This window comes from Onychostoma macrolepis, chromosome 01 (assembly GCF_012432095.1).
Source record: "Onychostoma macrolepis isolate SWU-2019 chromosome 01, ASM1243209v1, whole genome shotgun sequence".
NCBI classification, from domain to species: domain Eukaryota; kingdom Metazoa; phylum Chordata; class Actinopteri; order Cypriniformes; family Cyprinidae; genus Onychostoma; species Onychostoma macrolepis.
In genome coordinates this window covers 25040552-25062547 of record NC_081155.1, presented here as the reverse complement: position 1 = coordinate 25062547, position 21996 = coordinate 25040552, and the positions used below count along the sequence as shown (strand labels likewise).

General features: G+C 36.9%; 1 protein-coding gene across 1 annotated transcript; it reads left to right on the top strand.

The window, feature by feature from the left end:
• Positions 1-1231: 1231 nt before the first annotated feature.
• sts (steroid sulfatase (microsomal), isozyme S) lies at positions 1232-13814 on the top strand. Its single transcript, XM_058790502.1, has 10 exons — positions 1232-1632; positions 2187-2346; positions 2928-3049; positions 3323-3445; positions 7915-8329; positions 10007-10143; positions 11496-11633; positions 11764-11923; positions 12212-12333; positions 13326-13814. Exons 2-10 carry the CDS (start codon positions 2195-2197, stop codon positions 13712-13714), a joined length of 1758 nt encoding a protein of 585 aa, XP_058646485.1. The 5' UTR covers positions 1232-1632; positions 2187-2194; the 3' UTR covers positions 13715-13814.
• Positions 13815-21996: the final 8182 nt, after the last annotated feature.

Genomic DNA, 21996 nt, shown 5'->3' with positions numbered 1-21996 from the left:
TGGCTAGCAGCTCACAGCACAGTCTGAGCGCTTGAGCATGAATATTAGCAAATGACCCCCAGAAGCCCCAGTGGCCTCAAAGATTAACAGAAGAGTAATGCAGTTAATAAGGCTGGATGCATCCCGTGAAAATAAATGCTAGGCTGTGTTAGTCTGCAAAGAGTGTGGGTGGATCTAGTCGACTTGATGGATAAATACTATAAATTTGCTGTAGAAAGAGAATGGTTGAGAGAAAAATAGAACAGAGAAACAAAAAGGCAATGGTCTGACAGATTGAGAGAGACAGAAAACAGAAATTAAATTTCAATACATGTTAAAGTAGCCCAATAGTTCACCCTGAAATGAAAGTTGTGTTATAATTTACTCATCCTCATGTAGACTTTAACCTATTACCTTCCTTCTTTTGCAGAATACAAGGTGTTTTGAAGAATGCTGGTTGGTTACTATATATATATATATATATATATATATATATATATATACACACACATAGAGGTTACAGTGAAGCACTTATAATGCAATGAAAGTAAATGGGGCCAATTATTGCAGGATTTAAGACCAGAAATGTGATACATACACTATGCATTATATTTTATAGGCCTATAAGAAAATTATTATTTTGTTAAAATGTATGTAAAATTTGCATTGCAAAGTTGTTGTTCTCTCTCTCTCCCTCTCTGTTTAAGGGACTTTTTTTTTTAGTTATCATTATGCCACAAGTGCTGTCGATTGCAGAACCCAGAATATTCTTGAGCTAAACAGCGTGAGACTGCTGGTGTTTGTATAAAATAAATCTGTGGGATCTGTCGCATGCTTAGCCTAATATAAAAGAGAAAAAACCAAAACACACTTTCACTGAGGGAGTTCATTTTCCATCAACGCACATGATCCCGACACAATGAGATAAACCTCAAAAGAGCTAATTTCAGAGCAATTTCTGTCAGGCACTGATGTGCGAGCTTTAAAAGTTAAAATTTAAATATTATGCTAATATGCAGCGGGATTATCGGTTGCAAACGGTGTTTTGACAAGCTTGTCATAGCATGATCTCTTGCCTGTCATGAAAACAGTAGACCACAGAAATCCTGATACAGAGGGTGGAAGATTGGTTTCCTTGTATATTTAAATGAACGAGAGGTGGCGCTGTTTCACTGAAAACATATCATTAGAATCTCTAAGAATGTTGCGGAGGACAAACTGACACAACACAAGCGAAAGTCTCCCAACAAGTTAGCAGAAGCTGGAACCAAAGACCGTTTCTTCGGAGAGAACAGTCCTGACAATTAGACTACTGCTGCACGTGCGCTACACGACATTTCCCGGTTCTTCATGGACATTTTATTTTAGCGCTTAATTTAAATCAAGCTGAAAATGAAAAGCGCTGTGTTGTGGAGGACATACAGAAGATTAAAGGTCAAAAGTGCTGATTATAAAAATAAATTTCCACTCTATCAGTTGACCAATCAATCTGACATGCGTGAAGCACGTGATCTTCTGCACTCAACTTCCTTATATCGTCAGCGTAATGTTTGTTTACACTAAACTAGAGCACGTTATGCATTAACTGGCATCTGCAGCGATGTGAATGTTTCTGGCAGCAGTCAGATTTATCTCTCGCCCTGGATGCAGCAGGTAGGCCACGGGAGACCGACCGTTTTAGGAGAAAATGCATTTAGTCTGTACTCAAAACGTATTGAATAGGCTAGTTTAGCATTTCAATAGTCTGTTTGGAAATGCAAAAATTGGATTATAGCCTATAGGTTGCAGATAGGGTGCACACTCGGCCATTGCACTCAGTAGTGTGAGTTATATATTATTTGATAGACTCTCATAATGTAATATTGACTACCATTCAGCTCACATTAAGTTTTCAAAGCTTCCCAGCAGTATTGTGATTATTTACTGAAACTATAAGTGTATAAAAAACCCGTATAATAAAGGCTAAATAATAGATGAAAAACTAAAAAAAGAAAAGAAAATTGGGTATGTTGCCTTGCTGACAAATAACTGAAATAAAATAAGTATGAGCTGAAGTTCTAAAATATAATAATAAATAAAATTAAATTAAAATTTGTGAAGTAAACTTAAAAATAACACACACACACGTACGTATATATTTAGAAGTTAAACATTTTGAAGTACACATCCATTTGTTTTCTATTTCTGTTACCTTCCTTCTCTTTCAGGGTATACAATGAAATCCCTTCCATGGATCCATTGCACCCTTGGCCTGCTGCTTCTCTGTACTGCTGATGCAGACAGTGGTAGAAAACCTAATTTTGTCTTTATGATGGTGGACGATTTAGGAATTGGAGACCTTGGATGCTACGGAAACACAACACTGAGGTTTGTTCATATAATTGAGTTTTTTGCTTTCATTCAGAGTTCTTCCAGTCTGCTTATGACTTGTGTATCATTTTAGTTGTTACATATATGTACTCTGCATGTGAAATAATGTACAGTTAGGCCAGCAATGTCAGAAGATGCTGTGTAAGAACGATTCAAGATCAGTAAATTTGACTTGCATGGGATTTTCTTTTTGATGGGTTCATATACAATATGTGTCAAGGATGAATACATTTGTTTGGAAGCTTGTTTCTGCCACGGGATAAAAAAGATAATTTCATATTTTTATTTAACAGTTCTTAGGTCACTTTTTTCCTCGCAATTTTGAGGGAAGTCTGAATTGTGATGTATAAACTGGCAGAATTGTTAGATTAAAAGTCAAAATTACATTTCGTGACGAAAAAATTAAAACAAAACATAAATTAATTGTGAGATGTAATCTCAGAATTCAGTGAAATAAATCAGTATTTTTTTATTCAATAGAGAAAGCAGGCTTTCATAAATTTGGAACCCAGGTGAATAGACATCTCTCTCACAGACAAAACGAGACTGTGTTATATTGTTGTTGTGCTGGCCCGCAGGACGCCTAACATTGATAGACTGGCCCTGGATGGGGTGAAACTGACCCATCACATAGCTGCTGCACCGCTCTGCACTCCCAGCAGGGCGGCCTTCCTCACAGGCAGATACCCGATTCGGTCAGGTCAGTGCTGGAGTTACTGCACATGGAGTTCTGCTGAAATAAGCAATATGTGCTGTTTTTACAGCATTTCTGAGACTTAGTGTGAAAGTGTTAGTGTTAGTAGTAGTAGTAATGGGGGCACATAGAGGTTTGAATTAATATTTATACACTTGAGTGGAGTCATTTATTTTTGTAAGTCACATTCATGCAGCACGTTCATAAAATTGGTCAGTTTGTCTTTTTAACTTTGGTTTAGGTTTCTCAGGTTTCTTTTTTTTTTTTGTGATGCCATAGGTATGGCAGCACATGGGCGTATGGGAGTTTTTCTCTTTTCTGCTTCGTCAGGAGGCCTTCCACAAGAAGAAATCACCTTTGCCAAGGCTGTCAAAGTGCAAGGCTATTCTACTGCTGTAATTGGTATGTTACTTGCATAACTCTGGTTATACAGTAACAGGGTCCTGAAAAGTATGTCACTGTGGGAAATGCCTTCTTAACATCTCTTCTTTGTTCTGATTGCAAGGAGGGAAGTGTGTCGAGATAACTATTATCAGAGAATGTGAGCTAGCATTTAACCTTAAAATCATTTGATATTTCATTAGGAATGTAAACGGCTCCATATTGCAAATAGCATGTAATTCAGATAATGCAGTGTTGTTTACTGATCTCTTCATAGCTTGTATGAATCAAATAAATTCTATAATTTATTTTTAAACGTTGGATTTACTCAGAGAAGTGTAGTATTATACAACCTGTAAAATCTCTTGATTGAGTGCAGTCATGTCCAAGCTGACTTTGCACTTATATCTTTGGAGGGATATGCACATAAATAGCATCTATAATGTTGTCATCTCCTGGGGTTGCAAGCTCACACTATTATAATTTGGTATCACTGATTCTTGGGACATGGGACAAAAGATGTCAGTACATTTCCCCTTTGAAAATAATCCAAGATTAGCAATAGAATACTCTTATCACACACACATACACACCATTTTATTGTATTATTTTATTAATCAATATTATTACTGAAAACCACTGTTCTCAGACCATAATTTATACTTCCTATAGACAATGATTGTCAAGACCGATAGAAATATAGAGATGCATATTGTAAACATTTTTGAAACATATACCGTTAAAAATTTTGGGGACTATAAGATTATTTAATATAATCTCTTATTTTATTTCACTAAGGCTTCATTTACTTGCTCAAAACTACAGTAAAATTGTAAAATATTATTGCAATTTTAAATAACTGTTTTCTGTTGGAATATATTTTAAAATGTAATTTATTCCTGTGATGCAAAACTGAATTTTCAGCATCCATTACTCCAGTATTCAGCATAACACACGAAATCGGAAATAATTCTAATATGCAGATTTGCTGCTCAAGTAACATTTCTTATTATCATCAGTGTTGTGCTGCTTCATATTTTTATGGAAACTGTGATTCTGCAATGAATAGAATGTTCAAAAGAACAGTATTTATTTATTTATTGTAAATTCTTAACAGTCACTTTTGATTAGTACTTTTTACACATTAATTTGCACATTTATATGCTTGTTTTGTGAATATTTATAATAAATATTAGATATTACATTCATATATATTCATAAAGCACATTTTGTGAGAAAAGGGAATAAGCAGGAGGTTTCACCAAAACCTCTGAACATGCGAATAACTGAATAATCCAAAATAATTCCATGATTGAGTGACTAATTGATTTATGTTGTCCTGTGTCCTAATAAATGAGTGATATTGCGTGCTATACCACTGGATGAAAAGCTAGCATCTGAACAGATGAGCAAATTAAAAATGACTGGCTCACCTCAGGCACAAATGTGGATTTGGCTTGAGGGACTCCTTTTAAAAAAATTAAAGGTGCCATAGAATGGAAAACTATATTTACCTTGTCATAGTTGAAAAATAACAGTTCTGTACATGGAAATGACATACAGTGAGCCTCAAAAACCTTTGTTTGCATTTACCCGCCCATGTTCTATGCCAGCCGCCAGCTGAACCATCAGAAGTTCTGCAGGTATTGTAAAGAAACAAGCGAGGACAACAGTGAAAATGGCAGATCATGGAAATAAATGTTGTGTTCCAGGCTGTGCAGGGGATGTGAAGTGCAGGGATGGGTTGGTGTCTGTATTCAGAAAGGCACGGAAAGCAAATAACGCATTCTAATAAAATAACTCGAGCCACTAAAGGGACATGGTTATCTCCTTGCTAGCGGTAGCCCGTTACATTACAGTACATAAGATTTCACTTACCACATAAACAGAGTAAGGAGAGATGACTGAGGATGATGGCGAATGATTTACAGATCTTGAGCACCACTGACAGCATCTGATCTTGTAAAATGTGTGGTAAGTACTGCTGCTCCATAGTATGAACAGAGTTTGTGCGATTGCGAATCTCAAAAGTGAAACTAAAAAGCGATTGTGCATTTGAAAGCAGTTTCAATGCCCAGCATATTAATAGCGGCTCCCTGATGCCTGCATTTTATTTACAGTATAATTACCCAACGATATAACTGCGCGAGAAAGTATTGAAATATATATTTTCCCTGTGTTTCTTTCCTGTAAGCTACTGAAATGAGCCGCACTGTGAAACAGCCAATCAGAGCAGAGCTCAACATTATTATTCATGACCCTTCCAAATAAGCCAATAACAGACCATTTCATTCTAGGGAGAAATCCTAGGGTTGTAAATGGACATGAAAAACTGTTTCTGGAGAATTTTTGCCCTTACCTAAGCCATATACCTTCTATGTAGATATCAGAGAACAATTTTAAATATTGTATCAATGCATTCTATGGCACCTTTAAGTTCAAAATGCATACAACTGGGGTAGAGTGACAGAGTATGCAGCTTGCTGACTCACTTTGCAGGAAACAGTATATGCTTTTCATCTTTTGTAGGAAATCACTGTTTGGTTCAAAAGGGGGCTGAGAGTGAGTTCAAAATCACAGTTAGATCTGAGAATGGGTTTAGTGGTTTTTAGGCAATTTGCATCCTTCATAAAATGACACATCCGTATCTCTCGCACACTTAATTCTCCAGTTGATTAGAGTTGCATATAATGAATGGGAACGTGCACTCCTCCACTCAGCTGCCAAACTGTGCAGCTGTGACGATTGAGTGTCCTCCTGCTGATTTATGCATGCCACCACTGTGGTGGTGTTTGATCTGACCAAAATGCAGTGCTTCAGAGAAAGTGTGCAGAGTTTTAAAACCGAGAAACAAGAATAATTCAAGATAATTTATGTGTCCCTTGAAATTATGGTGGCTGTAAGCCCTTCGTTCCTCTGCCCTCAAACTCAGCACCTCAGCGAATTAGTGTTTGTGTTTATCAACTTTTCTCAGTGAAACAGGACCTAACTAGGTTATAGTTATTAGAAATGAGGCAAGCTGAAGAATCAACTGCCAGTTGATGTGAGGGTGGGCAATGCTGTGTTGCTGTCCAAACCGAGGTTTTGCAAAAACCCCAGGAGAATAACAGCCCATGTCGAATCCATTAGGCCCAACAGACGAAGGCACATCCTGAAGGAATCTGCTTGTCCCTTCCTCGTTTTGAGAGGGAGTGCAGAGACGCAGATTGTCTAAATAAGCAGACACTCTAAAACCGACATTTCTCAAAGCCTCTTGTAACACCCAAGGGGCAAGTGAGAGGCGACAGCTATTGTTTGATATTTGTGAGTCCTGTGTCTCAGGCAAACCTAGGAAATTTGTTGTTTGCAGGTAAATGTCTATGTGAAAAAATGTGAACCAATTGGTGGGACAAATAAAGCAAAACAATAATTTACAGATGTGGTGGAATATAATAGAGGTCCATGCATCAATCTGGTGCACTTGAAAAGCAAAATTACCAATTTGACAATAAATAAATAAAATTTGCATTGACTTTAAAGTGGTCTGTTTTGTGGACTGTTGTGATAATGTCTCAGTTTATATTATTTTGACTCTTACTGTATTTCTAAGAAGTCAAATGATTTGAGTACTATTATTATTATTTTTGCAATAAGGTTTCATTTGTTAACACGAGTTAACTACATTAGTTAACATAAACTAACAATGAAAAATATTTCTAAAGCATTTATTAATCCTAGTTAATGTTAATTTCAGCATTTACTAATGCAGTATTAAAATCAAACACTGTGTCTGTTAATATTATTTACTGGACCTGAGCTAAAATCAACTAACATCAAACAGTTGTATTTTTATTAAGTAATGTTAACAAAGATTATTAAATACTGTAACAAATGTCTTGCCCATTGTTAATGTTACTTAATGTATTAACTCATGTTAACAAATAAACCTTGTTGTAAAATGTACTTATAGTAATAAAATTAACATATTATAGTATTAAAATACTATATAGTAAAAATAAAATTAATACAAATATGTATTAATTTATTCACTCGCAAGAGGTGAACCCTCAAGGCTCAAGCCTTTAGCAGAAAACTGCAAAGAGACCTTCAAAGTTTCTGTGAGAACAGGTTTACAAATTCAGGGAAATGCTGTAAACTTCTGTTCACAAAAATGTTATAAATTCTATGACTTCTCTAATGAGTTAAACTCGTAGCACATGCAGAGATGAAGTTCGCAATGGAAACGCTGAAAACACCGGATCATGAACTGCATCAATGTAAATTAACATAGTGCCACGCTTTGTTCTAAAATGCATAGTAACAGACTTTATTTATATTGCAGCTTTGGATTGTGATTTGATAAGCACACTGAAGTTCAGACTGCACTGAAAATTTTCCATGGGGATATTGAACAAATATTAGGAGGAGAAACATTCAGTTCCAATTCCTTTTTTTTCTCTTAATGTAATGTTGTGCCAGTCATAACTTTATTTATTTATTTATTTTTTTAGGGAAATGGCACTTGGGTCTCAACTGTGAAGATAGTGCCGACCACTGCCATCATCCTACCTCTCATGGCTTTGACTACTTCTACGGGACCATTATGACGCACCTTCGGGACTGCCAGCCTGGACATGGCTCTGTCCTATATTTTGTCCATGGCTACATCCCATACAAGGCCCTTAGTATTGGTCTAGTTTCCCTGGCATTACTCCATATTAAAGGGATGATAACTGTAACCAGGAGGGTAGTTTTTGGTTTTCTGGTCCTGGTAGGAGTAGTGGTGAGTCTCTTTGGTGTGTTGGTGTACACATTCCCCAATCTAAATTGCTTTGTCATGAGAGGGACGGAGATTGTGGAGCAACCATATACATCAGAAAACCTCACACAAAGGATGACCAGTGAAGCCATAGAGTTTCTGGAAAGGTATGTGTCCACATTTTATCATAATATTAAAGTGTGAAAAGCTTTTTTCAGGGACTTGCTTTGAGCTTAACAAATGCAGTGACTGAATTAATATCAAGGAAAATTGTCAATCCATTTTGAAAGGTCTGTATTGAAAATGAAGGTCTTGCTTAAGCCTCTGCATTATTAATTTGATTAAACCTCAATAGTTAGATTTCACCCAAAAATGAAATTGTTTCTCCTTTTCATTCCAAACCTGTATTACTCTATTTTTTTCAGTGTAAAAGGAGACATTTTGAAGAAAGTACAGATCACTCAACTAAATGCTAGTATTACTACAAAACTAAAATGGGAACAGATTTTAAAACACTCTAAATAATACATTTGGAAGTGGTTATAGGGAAAAACTGGGCATCATACACGACTGAGGATCACACATTAGCAGAATTTTACACTGTTTCAAAAAACAAACTCTTGCAGAAACGTGCACCTGGTTGCCAGATGCAATATTTGTTCTAAAATGTCAAAATATCTGCTTAAAAAATGTTTGAAATCCTCTGACTGGATGGAATCATCGTCTGCAGCTAAAAGTGGTTGCTGACTCCTCCAAGCTGCAAATCGCCACAAACATCTAGGCAAAAGTCATGTTGTGTATTCCAGCCTTAAGGCTGTCAAGCTTCAAAAAGGACACAAAGGAATAAAAGTGTAATTTTTCAGAATAATGTTCATACTTTATTGCATGGCTTCAGAAGATTTGAAATCATATGGACCACTTTTATAATACTATTATGGCGCTTGTGTGTCCTTTTTGAAGTTTTGAACCAAATTCATTGTGTGGAAAAGAATGACTAGTACAGTTCTGTCATGACAACTCTCGGAGGGATTGGCATGGTAATGTACTTGACAGTGTTAATGTATTTGGTCTTGGCGGAATAAATCTGCTACGCTGCTGCGGCAGAGCAAGTATGCTGGAGCATGTAAGAAATACTGCTGCTGCAAATATAACATACATGAAATAACCCCCCATAGCATACATGAATAGCAGATCTATACAGGTGGAGCTGGGGAAGGTGGAGGATTTCTGAAGCACGCTGCGAAAATGCTACAACAAGCACTAGTCATATATTTGAATGTTGAGTAGAGAGCTCATTGGCTACCGATATAGGAGAGAACCAATCAGCTGTAACCATATGGTAATAATGTTATTAGGTCAGATTGAGTTAGACTTATCAGACTTCGCCATCTAGAGTTTCATGCCAGAACTCTGTATTTCTTTAAAATTTGTCATTTTATGTTTCACAGAATAAAGAAAGTCATACGAGATTGAACACATAAGAGCGTGTAAATCATGGCAGAATGTTCATTTTTATGTGAACACTGAGCCTCAGCTCTTACCTGTATCACAGAGAGTCTGTTTATTGGAAAATTGAAGTTTTCAGCTACAGGGCAGATAAAAGATTCATATAGTAATGACCAAGTTTAAATTCTCTCCTTGCAGTATTATATGGTTTGTAAGGCACTGTAAGACATTGCCTTAATGTAAAACAAAGCCTTGTGAAAACTTACATAAAAGCAAATCCCTTACAGCCAGGCTCTAATCCCTGATCTGATGGCATAACACAACCCTGAAATGAAGTGCCTTGTGTTTGTCCAATGGTAATCTAAAGATTGAACATTGAAGTTTTTTTTTTTAAACAGGAATTCAGAGAGGCCATTCTTGCTCTTCTTCTCATTCCTCCAAGTCCATACTGGACTGTTTGCCTCTCCTCTCTTCAGGGGAAGAAGTCAGCATGGCCTCTATGGTGATGCTGTCATGGAGGTAGACTGGAGTGTAGGTACTGAATGACTTTTGTTACGTCAATAATCTAAATTTGCTGGTAATTAAAAGTGAGTGCAATAAATGGCCCTTTGATTTGACAGGGAAAGTCTTCTTAATAAGCTGTTATCTCAAACTGTACTACTTGTTTCTGCTGTTTTTGCCTTTAATTAAGGTATATTTATCACATTTGCTAAATTTATCTTCTGAGGCAGCTGAGTCCAGAAAGAATTCATCATAAACCAACGAGTCTGTCTCTTAAAAGGGCACAATGAATGGTTTCTAAAAATATCTATGAAAAAATCTAATAACAAATTAGAATAGTTACCATATAAATGCAAAAGTGACATTATTTATAGCACTGAATGCATACTGTCGTCATTTTTTTTAAAGCAAAGGACACTTCTCTTAGTCATACTTGAGTGTTCGGGAGAATAAGCAGAAGGAATGAATAGATTTTTTTCTGTCTGTTGCAAACCGCAAGCTGGTAACCAGATAATTGGATTGTGCATTTTAACATATTTTAGCAAGTTTTGGAGGTAACAAGATATTTTAAAGAAATTCATGTCTAGGCACAATTGATTTGCCTTGCATTATTCAGGCATTAAAGCATAAGCTTTTAGATCTAATGTTTTAATGTTTTTAGGATCATGACTAATTATCAGTCAAGTGCGTTAAAACATTTGACTGGTAAATGTTGGTTTTTGACACAGGTGCATTGCAGAAACTAATTAGTGTAACATGATAAACTAGATTTGCATTTCCTAAAGGAAGCACAATAATATTTCACCCAAATATGACAATTCTGTCATCATTTGCTTATCCTCATGTCATTCCAAACTTGCATGACTTTCTGTCATCTGTGGAACATAAAAAGAGGTATGACAAATTTAATCAAAATAGTTTAGTTACCAAAATGTGATCTTTTGTGTTGTGCAGAAGAAAAAAAGTCATACAGATTTGGAATGACATGAGGGTAAATTATGACAGAATTGCCTTTTTTTGGGTGAACTGTCCCTTTAAATACTGAAAAAAGCCTATTGCAATTAAAGAGGAGAATAAGCCACTAGATCTGCAGACAGTCACAGCTAAAGATAATGTAATCAAGTGTAATCAGAATACTCTTTTGCTTGTGGTGTTTCTCAGTTGTAAGTTGTTTATATAAAAGTGTGTGTTTTGAGTAAATGAACTGCAAAAGTTTCTACCGTAGTGTTATGGATTTAAACAAATCTCAAATGAGAATTTTGGTAAAAATCAATACAGTACTGCATTGCACTAGAAGATGCTAAATGTTGCACCAGGTTGGTTTTAGTATTTTAATATTGATCTAATTGTCAATCTGACTTCTCACAATGTTGTTGCCGTTCCTAGGTCAGATAATGCAGACTTTGGAGCGCTTAAACTTGAAGGAAAACACACTGGTGTACATGACTTCAGATCAGGGGCCTCACCTGGAAGAGATTTCCATCCACGGAGAGATGCATGGGGGTTATAGCGGCATATACAAAGGTATTCTGTTCTGTCCTTAGAAAAGTCCTGAGAGCTAGTTTACCAACCCTCATGGACAAAGCATTATTTTCAAATATGAGGTGAACAGTAACAGTATGCAGTTTCGCATCCTTTGCGGTCTCTCGAGCAGCTGGCAAGTCAACTAACTGGGAAGGTGGGATTCGGATACCGGGGATTCTTCGTTGGCCAGGTGTCTTACCTGCCGGGAAGGTCATTGATGAGCCCACTAGCAACATGGATATTTTCCCCACGGTGCTGAATTTAGCTGGTGCTTCCATACCCAGCGACAGGTGAGAACCTGTTGCCTAGCAACAAGATCTGCCAGTCAAAGATTTGGTTACTGAGATAACAGATGCAGATACAATAGATGCAGCTCATCTGGAGGTAGAGTGAAATATTGGGATGAACAGAAGTCAGTAGATTAGAATTTGTTTTCAGGCACTTTGTAAGATGAACGTATCCCTGGTAGCTCATTAGTATAGAATAATAATGTTTTGTATTATGGCTACTCATACTGCAAAATAGACTCAATAACTAGGCTAGTAATTGCAGTGCATCGCCACTTGTTTCCATTACAGAGTCATTGACGGTCATGATCTCTTGCCTCTGTTGCAAGGGCAAGTGGAGCGTTCTGAACATGAATTTATGTTTCATTACTGCAATGCCCAGCTGAATGCCGTCAGATGGCACCCACCGAACAGTGAGTCCCCTCTTGTGATGGGTTGTAACTGATAACTATTTGGTAACCCTTTACAATAAACTTCCTTAGTTAAAGGAATAGTTCACCCAGAAATGAAAATTTTGCCATCATTAACTCACCCTCATTCCATTCCAAACATGTACAAGTTTCTTTTTTATGTTGAACACAAAAGAAGATATTTTGAAGAATGCTGGTAATCAAACAGTTGATGGTCCCCATTGACTTCCAAAGTATTTCCTACTCTGGAAGTCAGTGGGCACCAACAACTGTGGTTCTTCAAAATATCTTCTTTTGCATGTGTTCAACATAAGAAAGAAACTTATACAGGTTTGAAACAACATGAGGGTGAGTAAATGATGATTTTTGGGTGAATTATTTCTTTAACCATAGTTGACTACATTAGTTAACATTAACTAACACTGAAAAATTCTTCTACATCATTAAATAATCATAGGTAATGTTAATTTCAAGTAGAACTTATAAAAAAAATGGATCTGTTTATATTATTTAATGAACCTGAGCTTACATGAACTAAAAATGAATAGGTGTGTTTTTGTTAATTAACAAAAATTAAGAGAGGTTATTGTAACATGTTACCAACTATTTTGACAATCTTAATAATTACTAATTTGAGTAGTATATTAGTTGAGTAGTATATTAAGTCCACATTGCTCAGTGTTGCTCTTCTAACAACATGCAAATTGAAGTCTAGATAATGTATGTATTGTGTACAAAATAGTTTACAACTAAACTAAAAGTTAAAGTTGCTTTGTGGATAAAGCTCATATATTATGTAAACAAACTTTTATTTTGGATGCGAGTTAATCAATTTGACAGCCCTATACACACACACACACACACACACACACACACACACACACTTTAATGGGTAGATAAGATAAGATTTTCCACTGTGAATGATTAAGAAATGGATAGATAAATGTGATGACTGATTGTTGAAATTTTGAAAGCTAGACTTCCTGTTTTTCCAGGTAACGCAATCTGGAAGGCCTTTTTCTTTACCCCTGACTTCTACCCAGAGAACAGCTCAACCTGCTTTCACACTCATATCTGCCTCTGCATCAAGCCATACGTCACGTTCCATGATCCTCCGCTGCTTTATGACCTGTCGAAAGACCCGACAGAAAGCACCCCCCTGAGTCCAGACACTGAGCCCCAGTTCTACTCAGTTCTGGAGGTCATAAGGGCAGCAGCAAGCCGTCATGCAGAGAGTCTGAAGCCTGTCCCAGTACAGGTTTCACTTCAGCAAATAGCATGGAAGCCTTGGCTCCAGCCCTGCTGCTCCTCTCTCAGTCAGCTGTGCACGTGTGAACGAGATCATCAGATAGAGAAGCTACGAAATGAGCTTCGAAAAGAATAGTCAGGTACTCAGAATCCTATGGCTTTAATGCACAAGAAGGGCATGTAATACTTAAAAGGATAGTTCATATCAAAAAATATAAATAAATAAAATAAAATCATTACACCCTTGTGTCGTCCCAAAGCCGTATGACTTAATTTCTCTGTAAAACACAAAAGAAGGTATTTTGGTTCACAAAAGAAGAAAACTGGTAACCAAACCGTTTTGACTTGTTCATTGACTTCTGTTATGTTAAACAGAAAAAAGAAAGTCTTACAGGTTTGGATCGAATTGAGGGTAAGCAAAGATGACAGTATAATTTTTGGGTGAACATTAGCTTGGTAATTGGATAGGTAATTTAAAAGTGTTGTAAAAAGTCATTTTGTGATGATATGCTGTTGTTTCTACACAACTGGCAATTTTGCGAGGGCAAGAAAATGGGTTCACTCAGATTTTGTTCACCACAAAAGTTGCTTTGTTTAAAAGTGACTTCTGTGTGAGCTGTGCTTCATACATCGCTAATCTGTTGACAACGGACAATGGTCCGTTTTTGCCTGCAAAAATGTCACTAAAATTCGGCTGATTTAACTGAATAAAACTAAATATTTTCTAGCCAAATTTGTATCAAGATAGCACATCTAAGGTCATTTGCAACAGTGTTTGTAAGCACAGCCAGGTTCTCTGTTCTGAGTTCTGTATTCCTGCTAGTCTGGAGCTGCATCATCCTGATTGAACATTGTAAGGTCAGGGATTTTGTGAAGCAGTAATTACTACCTTTATGCTCGTAAGCTTTGATCTAGCCTGCAACCGGTAACCACTCAATACCCGTAATGCCTTTTACAGGCTTTGGTACTCTAAGGGTTTTTTGTGGTATTTTTGGTATCCAATCTGTTTTGCTTATTTTTGTGTTTAATCAAGCTGCACTGAATGGTTTACAATTTTTGCCAGCCATAAGAGGCTCTCCACGCTCTCAACATCATGTTCATTACACTAATCTCATCACATTAAAAATGGTCTGTATCAGGAAATAAAAAGATGTTTTGCCTAATTTTTTAAGAGCCAGATGTGATATTTATTGGTATTATGCTGTACTTTAAGGCTTGATGTATTTATCACTGTTTCTGGAATATTTAATATGTTTGCTAATCAGATATTGATAGTCATTTGCATGAGGTAAATTTCATATTTAAGAGTGTCAGCTCTGTAAGTTTTCATCCTTAACCGATGTTTACCATTTGATAGTTTCACACATAATTTCCTCAAGATTTCATGATCATCCACAGTCCTGAAAAAAAAAAAAATAGTCCAGCTTCTTAAAATTATTAAAATTATTTCAAGTGGGTGTTTACTTGGCATATGATCAAGTATCTCTTACTAGCATCTTTCTGAATCGAATTTGAAAACATTTTGACCACTTTTACAGCATATCTACTAAACCGCATCACTTTTATGTGAACAGATACTGACTTTTAAAGATAGCTAAAAGAGCAGATGGCAGTACCCAGGGGAGCCTTGAAAGCGATTGAACCATGGGGCTTCTCAAACTGAAAAAGATCTAGGCCTATGTCAAAATAGACAAGTTCAATCATTCTGATTTTCCGGGCACTTTTGCAGAGGGGAGAGATGAATCAATTGCATTATGGGAGGTCAGCTTGGCTTAAATGATCAAAGGCACCAAAAGGGAACATGTGCTCTGCTTAAGGATAGGTTTCTAAAACCTATAGAAAACCTATAGAAACTTTATTTATAATAACTCTTTAGAAGTTGGAAAACATAAATGTAAAGCTTCTGTTTTTTTTTTTTTTTTGTTTAAGAAAAAGAAAGGAATTTCATGGTTTTCTCTATCAGGACAAAATAAATAATCATCTGGATCTTGGCAGGTCTTAAAATTTGGAAAATAATACCTCAGATGAAAAAATGTTGTGTTATTATTTATTTAGCAAAAATAAAGCCAATATTGAAAAGCCATGGGTGACGAACTATGATTCAACTGCCTGTAGATCCACTTTTAGCAGCAATAACTTGAATAATCATTTTCTGTATGACTTCATCAGTCTCCCACATAATTCTGGAGGACTTTTGGCCCAGTCTTCTTTACAGCATTGCTCCAGTTTAAGGTTTGTGGCCATTTGTTTATGCACTGCTCTCATCACAGCATTTCAGTCAGGATGACGTCTGGACTTGGACTGAACAGTTGTTCTGTTGTAGATTTGCTGTGTGCTTAGGATCATTGTCCTGTTGCATGACCCAACTTTGGACGGATGGCCTCACATTTGACTCTAGAATACTTTACTCACGGAATTTTTGGCGATTCCATGATGCCACCACAGATTCGGAGGTTAATTAAGTCCGTGAACATTACACGGAATTCTGTGAGATCATGTTGTTCATTAAACAACAGAAGATGTAACATAAAGCCCAAATGTACATAACTGATAACAAAAACTATTAAAAAACATGATTATTTAAACAAAATACTTTCAAATGTGGAGTGTCACGCAGGGAATTCTGGGAATATCAGTTTACAGTTTTTGACTGTAAATTATACATTGATTTGTTATTTTTACTTCTAAAAACTGTCCAATTAACAGCATTTTACTGTAAAATTACATGAAATGTCTGGTTAGATCTTTTACAGTTTTCTCCTGTATATTGTACAGGAACTCACTGTTAACATAACAGTTTTTTTCAGTAGCATTTTTACAAAATTTTACAGTTAAAAATACACGTATTTTTTACAGTGATGTTGTCTCTGGTCGTCTGATCTGTTCATGCGGTCAGGAGGCGTGGCTTTGGGCGGCGATTTGCAGGGAGGGTGGGACGTTCACTTTCAGAGCTATCTGGCTAAAGTTAGCATTTTCCAAGATCTCCTACTGCACTTTTAACCTCAGAACGATCTCAAAGTAAAAAGGTGCTAAAGTCTGATTTTGTGCTGGCTGTGCTTTAAAAATAAATTATTATAATCTTAATTAAAGTGATGAAGGATTTTAAAAGTCAATAATCAGTACTACTGTAAGGTTAACCTGCCTGGTTTAAATGTTTGAAAATGATTAACAGTTGAAAACATTCGTTAGAAATTTTGAAAAGTAATTAAAAAGTAATCAAATGTAATCAGTTACATTACTTTAATAAAGTAATTGAAATAGTTACACTACTTATTGAATTTTTAAGTAGGGTAACTTGTAATCTGTAACCTATTACATTTCCAAAGAAACCTTCCCAACACTGCTTTTAATACACTTGTTTTTCACAAGGGTAAAGAAGCACCTCCACAGTTTTTGACCTTTGACTCCTCATTGACGTGTTTCAGCTATACACTGCCAATGTATATTACTCAGTCTGATTCACTGTTTATCTGAGCGGTGAAGCAGATATAGTCAGCTTTGTCCTCTGCTTTGACGTTAACTGCTGTTAATTTGAGTCAGGCTTTGGCGGGGCTCCTGTGTTTTTATGTGTTTTTCCTGTAACCACTTTCAGCCTCTGGCAGTTTAGCCCAAAATTATCATTAACGCCACGCTGTCTGACAAGGCCAATGCCCACGTGGACCATAAAGAGTCGCCTTATTCATCGTGCCTGGCACCACGCAACATTTACTGCTCATTCTAGGTATGTTGTTGTCACACGGGACCAATGATATTAACATATTAGAGGAATATGAATGAGGAGAAACAGGTAAAACTATGCTTATAGCAAGGTGACAGATGTAATACCAGACTTGGTTTGACATTCTGTGTAGCACAGAAAAAAATGATGAATTTGAAAACAGCCTCATTTGAAATCTTGCGAGTCAAATATGGATTAATGCAGAGATGACGATAGGCTGTCTGGAATGGACTCCAAGCTCGTTTTAACAATATAATCTTATGGCAGTTGGCAGTTAAGTTGTTTTTGCCTCTCTGTCCAGCTGTCTGATTTACTCTGATCGTTTCCTCTGGCAGATGTGATTCCTAGCATATTTGAGCACAAACTTTGATCTCATTTCCCATCTAAGAACATATTCTCTTTTGCATCCATAAAGCACCGTCTGTTTCCGCACTGAAACCTGCTCCTTCCATAAATGAATTGAGATTGGAGTTTCTCATATTTCCTCTTTTTTAAACTGTTCAATGAAAGATGTATTTCGAAATGGCTTATTTTGACAGTCACTACATAATTGAGTTGCAATGCTTTTGTTTTTCTTTGTAATTAACAATTAAGGGTTGTTCTGATTTGTTTGATTGCAGATTTGTTTTATCTGCAGCTGCATGTTGTGCCAGTGCAATTAACCTATATGAATGCAGGTTTCACTTGTACTTAAAACACTGACATTTTTCATGTTTGTTTTCCAGTGCAGAGTCATGTCATGTCTGATTTATCCAATAAACAAAATATAGTTGATGGATTTGCAATAGATAAGTATTTAAAGGCACCATGAAACTGGCTGTACTTGGAGTTTAGAATATCGTATAGTATTTATTATAAATGATTTCAATTGTATTGAAAAAGTCATTGTAATCTTTTATATATATATATATATATATATAACATTATTTTCCCTTCCCCTCACTCCCCAGTATAAGTTTGTTCTTTCACGAGGTCGCAAGCATCTGTGCAAGGGATTGGCAAAATTCCCTTCCCTCCAGTAACCTGTCACTAACATAAAATTGCAGCAGTTAAACAACAACAATCCAACCATCCAATTCCCAATTAACAAAATCAAACCCCACCCCATTGCACTAGGACTGGGGTTCTCAGCTCTGGCCCTCGAGGTCCACTTTCCTGCAGAGTTTAGCTCCAACCCTAATCAAACACACCTGAACATGGTAATCAAGAGGCTTGTTTGAGATGCGCCTTGCCTCGCCTGAAATGTAGGCAGCTGCAGTGAGGGGAGGAGTGAAATAAACACAGTCAAGACAGACAATTCTGCCCTCTCGAAGTGGAACAGATACCTACAAGATCAAAGGTAGATATTGCATTATTCTCACTCATGTGCTGTGTTGCTGATAAACATGATATAATTTCAGTTCTGTTGCTTTATATGAAAATAAATATGATGAACAAGACACTCAAAGTGCTTGCTATTTAATTCTATACGAAAGGTGTATTTATCATCCATTTTTACTTTAATACAAACATGCATTTTAGATTTTTATAGAAATATGACAACAGTCACATATCTCGCACAGAGATTGCACTTAATAGTGTTTGGGAATATTCATGCATAATTTCATACATAATCTCATGAAATCAGATAAAAATAAAAAAAAACATTGTAGAAGAGAACGCAGCATCACAGTTGTCTGAACCAATGAGCATTAAACCGTGTCGTCAGTCAGTCGTTTCCCATCATGCTTTTGGTCAGCGCAGTCGGTGGAGAGCATCTGCGTGCGACTGCTCAATCCGACACAGCCGCCTCGCTGTCGCGAGAGTTTTTTGGAACATGTCAGCATGACATCAGAGCAAGGCGGACGTAACTTGGACACTTTTCTAACCGGCATGCATCTCGCGGTGATCACTGTTGATCAGTTCTGCGCAGATTTTGCTCATCTCAAACAAGCCTAAGGTCTTTAGACATGCACTCGCAAACTTCCCTAAGCACTTCCCCTCAGGGGAATCCCCGCTGCCATTTTGAAGTGCGTTCCACTTCATGAGGGTAGTTTATACACTGAACAAGATTATAAACGCAACACTTTTGTTTTTGCCCCCATTTTTCATGAGCTGAACTCAAAGATCTAAGACTTTTTCTATGTACACAAAAGGCCTATTTCTCTTAAATATTGTTCACAAATCTGTCTAAATCTGTGTTAGTGAGCACTTCTCCTTTGCCGAGATACTCCATCCACCTCACAGGTGTGGCATATCAAGATGCTGATTAGACAGCATGATTATTGCACAAGCTGGCCACAATAAAAGGCCACTCTAAAATGTGCAGTTTTATCACACAGCACAATGCCACAGATGTCGCAAATTTTGAGGGAGTGTGCAATTGGTATGCCTCACAACCGCAGACCATGTGTAACCACACCAGCCCAGGACCTCCACATCCAGCATCTTCACCTCCAAGATCGTCTGAGACCAGCCACCCGGACAGCTGCTGCAACAATCAGTTAGCATAACCAAAGAATTTCTGCACAAACTGTCAGACACCGTCTCAGGGAAGCTCATCTGCATGCTCGTCGTCCTCATTGGGGTCTCGACCTGACTGCAGTTCGTCGTCGTAACCGACTTGAGTGGGCAAAGGTTCACATTCGATGGCAGCTGGCACTTTGGAGAGGCATCTGGCACTTTTCAACGTTGTGGATCGAGTGGCCCATGGTGGCGGTGGGGTTATGGTATGGGCAGGCGTATGTTATGGACAACAAACACATCCATTTTATTGATGGCATTTTGAATGCACAGAGATACTGTGACGAGATCCTGAGGCCCATTGTTCATCCACGACCATCACCTCATGTGGCAGCATGATAATGCACGGCCCCATGTTGCAAGGATCTGTTCACAATTCCTGGAAGCTGAAAACATCCCAGTTCTTAGGAATAGGCCTTTTGTGTTCATAGAAACAGTCTTAGATCTTTGAGTTCAGCTCAACAAAAGTGTTGCGTTTATAATTTTGTTCAGTGTATGAACAGACCCTCGACTCCTCGATTTTGACCGAGGGAGCGAGTCTGCTTATGCACACTTCAGGCCGCTCCATAGACTACAATGTGATATGATCAAGATGTCATCGCAGATCGCGTTTAATTTATCGCCACCCCAAACAACTCTATATAAATTATTATTAATTTTTTGGAGCTAAACTCCAGAAAGTGGACCTCGAGGGCCAGAGTTGAGAGCACCTGCATTGGATAGCCTATACATCACAATCCATTTAAGTATTGATGTAAGAAGATCCTGTGTCTGGGTCCAAGCACTCGTTTCAATTGCTCTCAGCAACCATTTATGAGCACTGTTTATTCATATCACATTTAAACTAAGCTTTTAAAAATTCATGGTGTACGGGCTCACGGTGTCCTGGACACCAATATTTTAAGAGTTCATAAAAGATGAATTACTGTCTGGTCATCTGAGATTTCAGTATGGATTAGGATCATGATTGTTTAGTAGTATTTCCACACACTGTGAGCAGAGGCGGTTTCTTTATTAGGGTGACGCACCACCAATGTGTGAAAGGGAGAGATTTTTTTTGGCACATTCAACCACAACTGTCACCATTCTAGAACTGTCATCATTTGTTCTGCCTCTGGATATACAGTCCAGTCAGCATCAGGTCACATTCTGTGGAGTACCGCCCAACAGAGAAAAGTTTTGCTCAGCAAGAATAAAAATTAGAGGGAACATTGTATACAATCCAAATGATGTGCAGAACATTGATTTCCATGTTTCAACATAGAATGCTATAATTTTGACCAAATGGGTTGGTGGTATATGTTGATAAAGAGATGAGTGAGCATTTTAGTGTTGAATGGATGTTTTATTTTCCTGCAAATAACATTCTGAAAAATCAACCAAATAGTACATGTTGTTTCAGCATTGAAAATTGATTGATGGCTGATACTGACTTTTACCAGGTTGAATCAACGTCTTTTCCCTATCTGGGTACTCTGTAATAGAAAAAAAAAAAAAATATATATATATATATATATAATTCTATTCTATTCAATGCTTCAAAACTTTAATATTTTAGGTTTGTCCAGCATTTTTTACTATTTCCTGTTTGATGTTATCAGAAGGTTAACTTGTCAAAAAAGTCAGCTATTTGAATAGCATTAATATTCTGTTTCTAGTACGCGCCATTAATCTCAACTATAAAACCGTTATTAGCTTAACAATGCAAATTAATACAGACTTGATTTATCAAAAGAAAATAATGCAAATCCCAGAGTCATGAGTTTCTCCTCAGAGGGTCTTTCTGAGGGGTCAGATTCACTCTATAAGAATGTGAAGACAGATTCTAATTACATTATTAAAGCAGCCATTCAAATGTCCTGCCGGAGCTTTCTGGCACAAATGAATTCACACACTTTCATTTGGAAAAAGTGCATTGCTATGCCACAATAACTTATATTATATAACTTTATTACATAAAACAACTTGCATTTTACATCAATTTATACAATCAATCCTTCAATTCTTTTCAAAAATGGACATTCAGACTTAAATTGTTCAAGGGATAGTTCACCCAAAAATGAAAATTCTGTCTTTAATTACGCACAAAAATTATTCTCATAGCTTCATAAAATTAAGGTTGAACCACTGATGTCACATGGACTATTTTATCGATGTCCTCGCTACCTTTCTGGGTCTTGAACGTGGTAGTTGCGTTG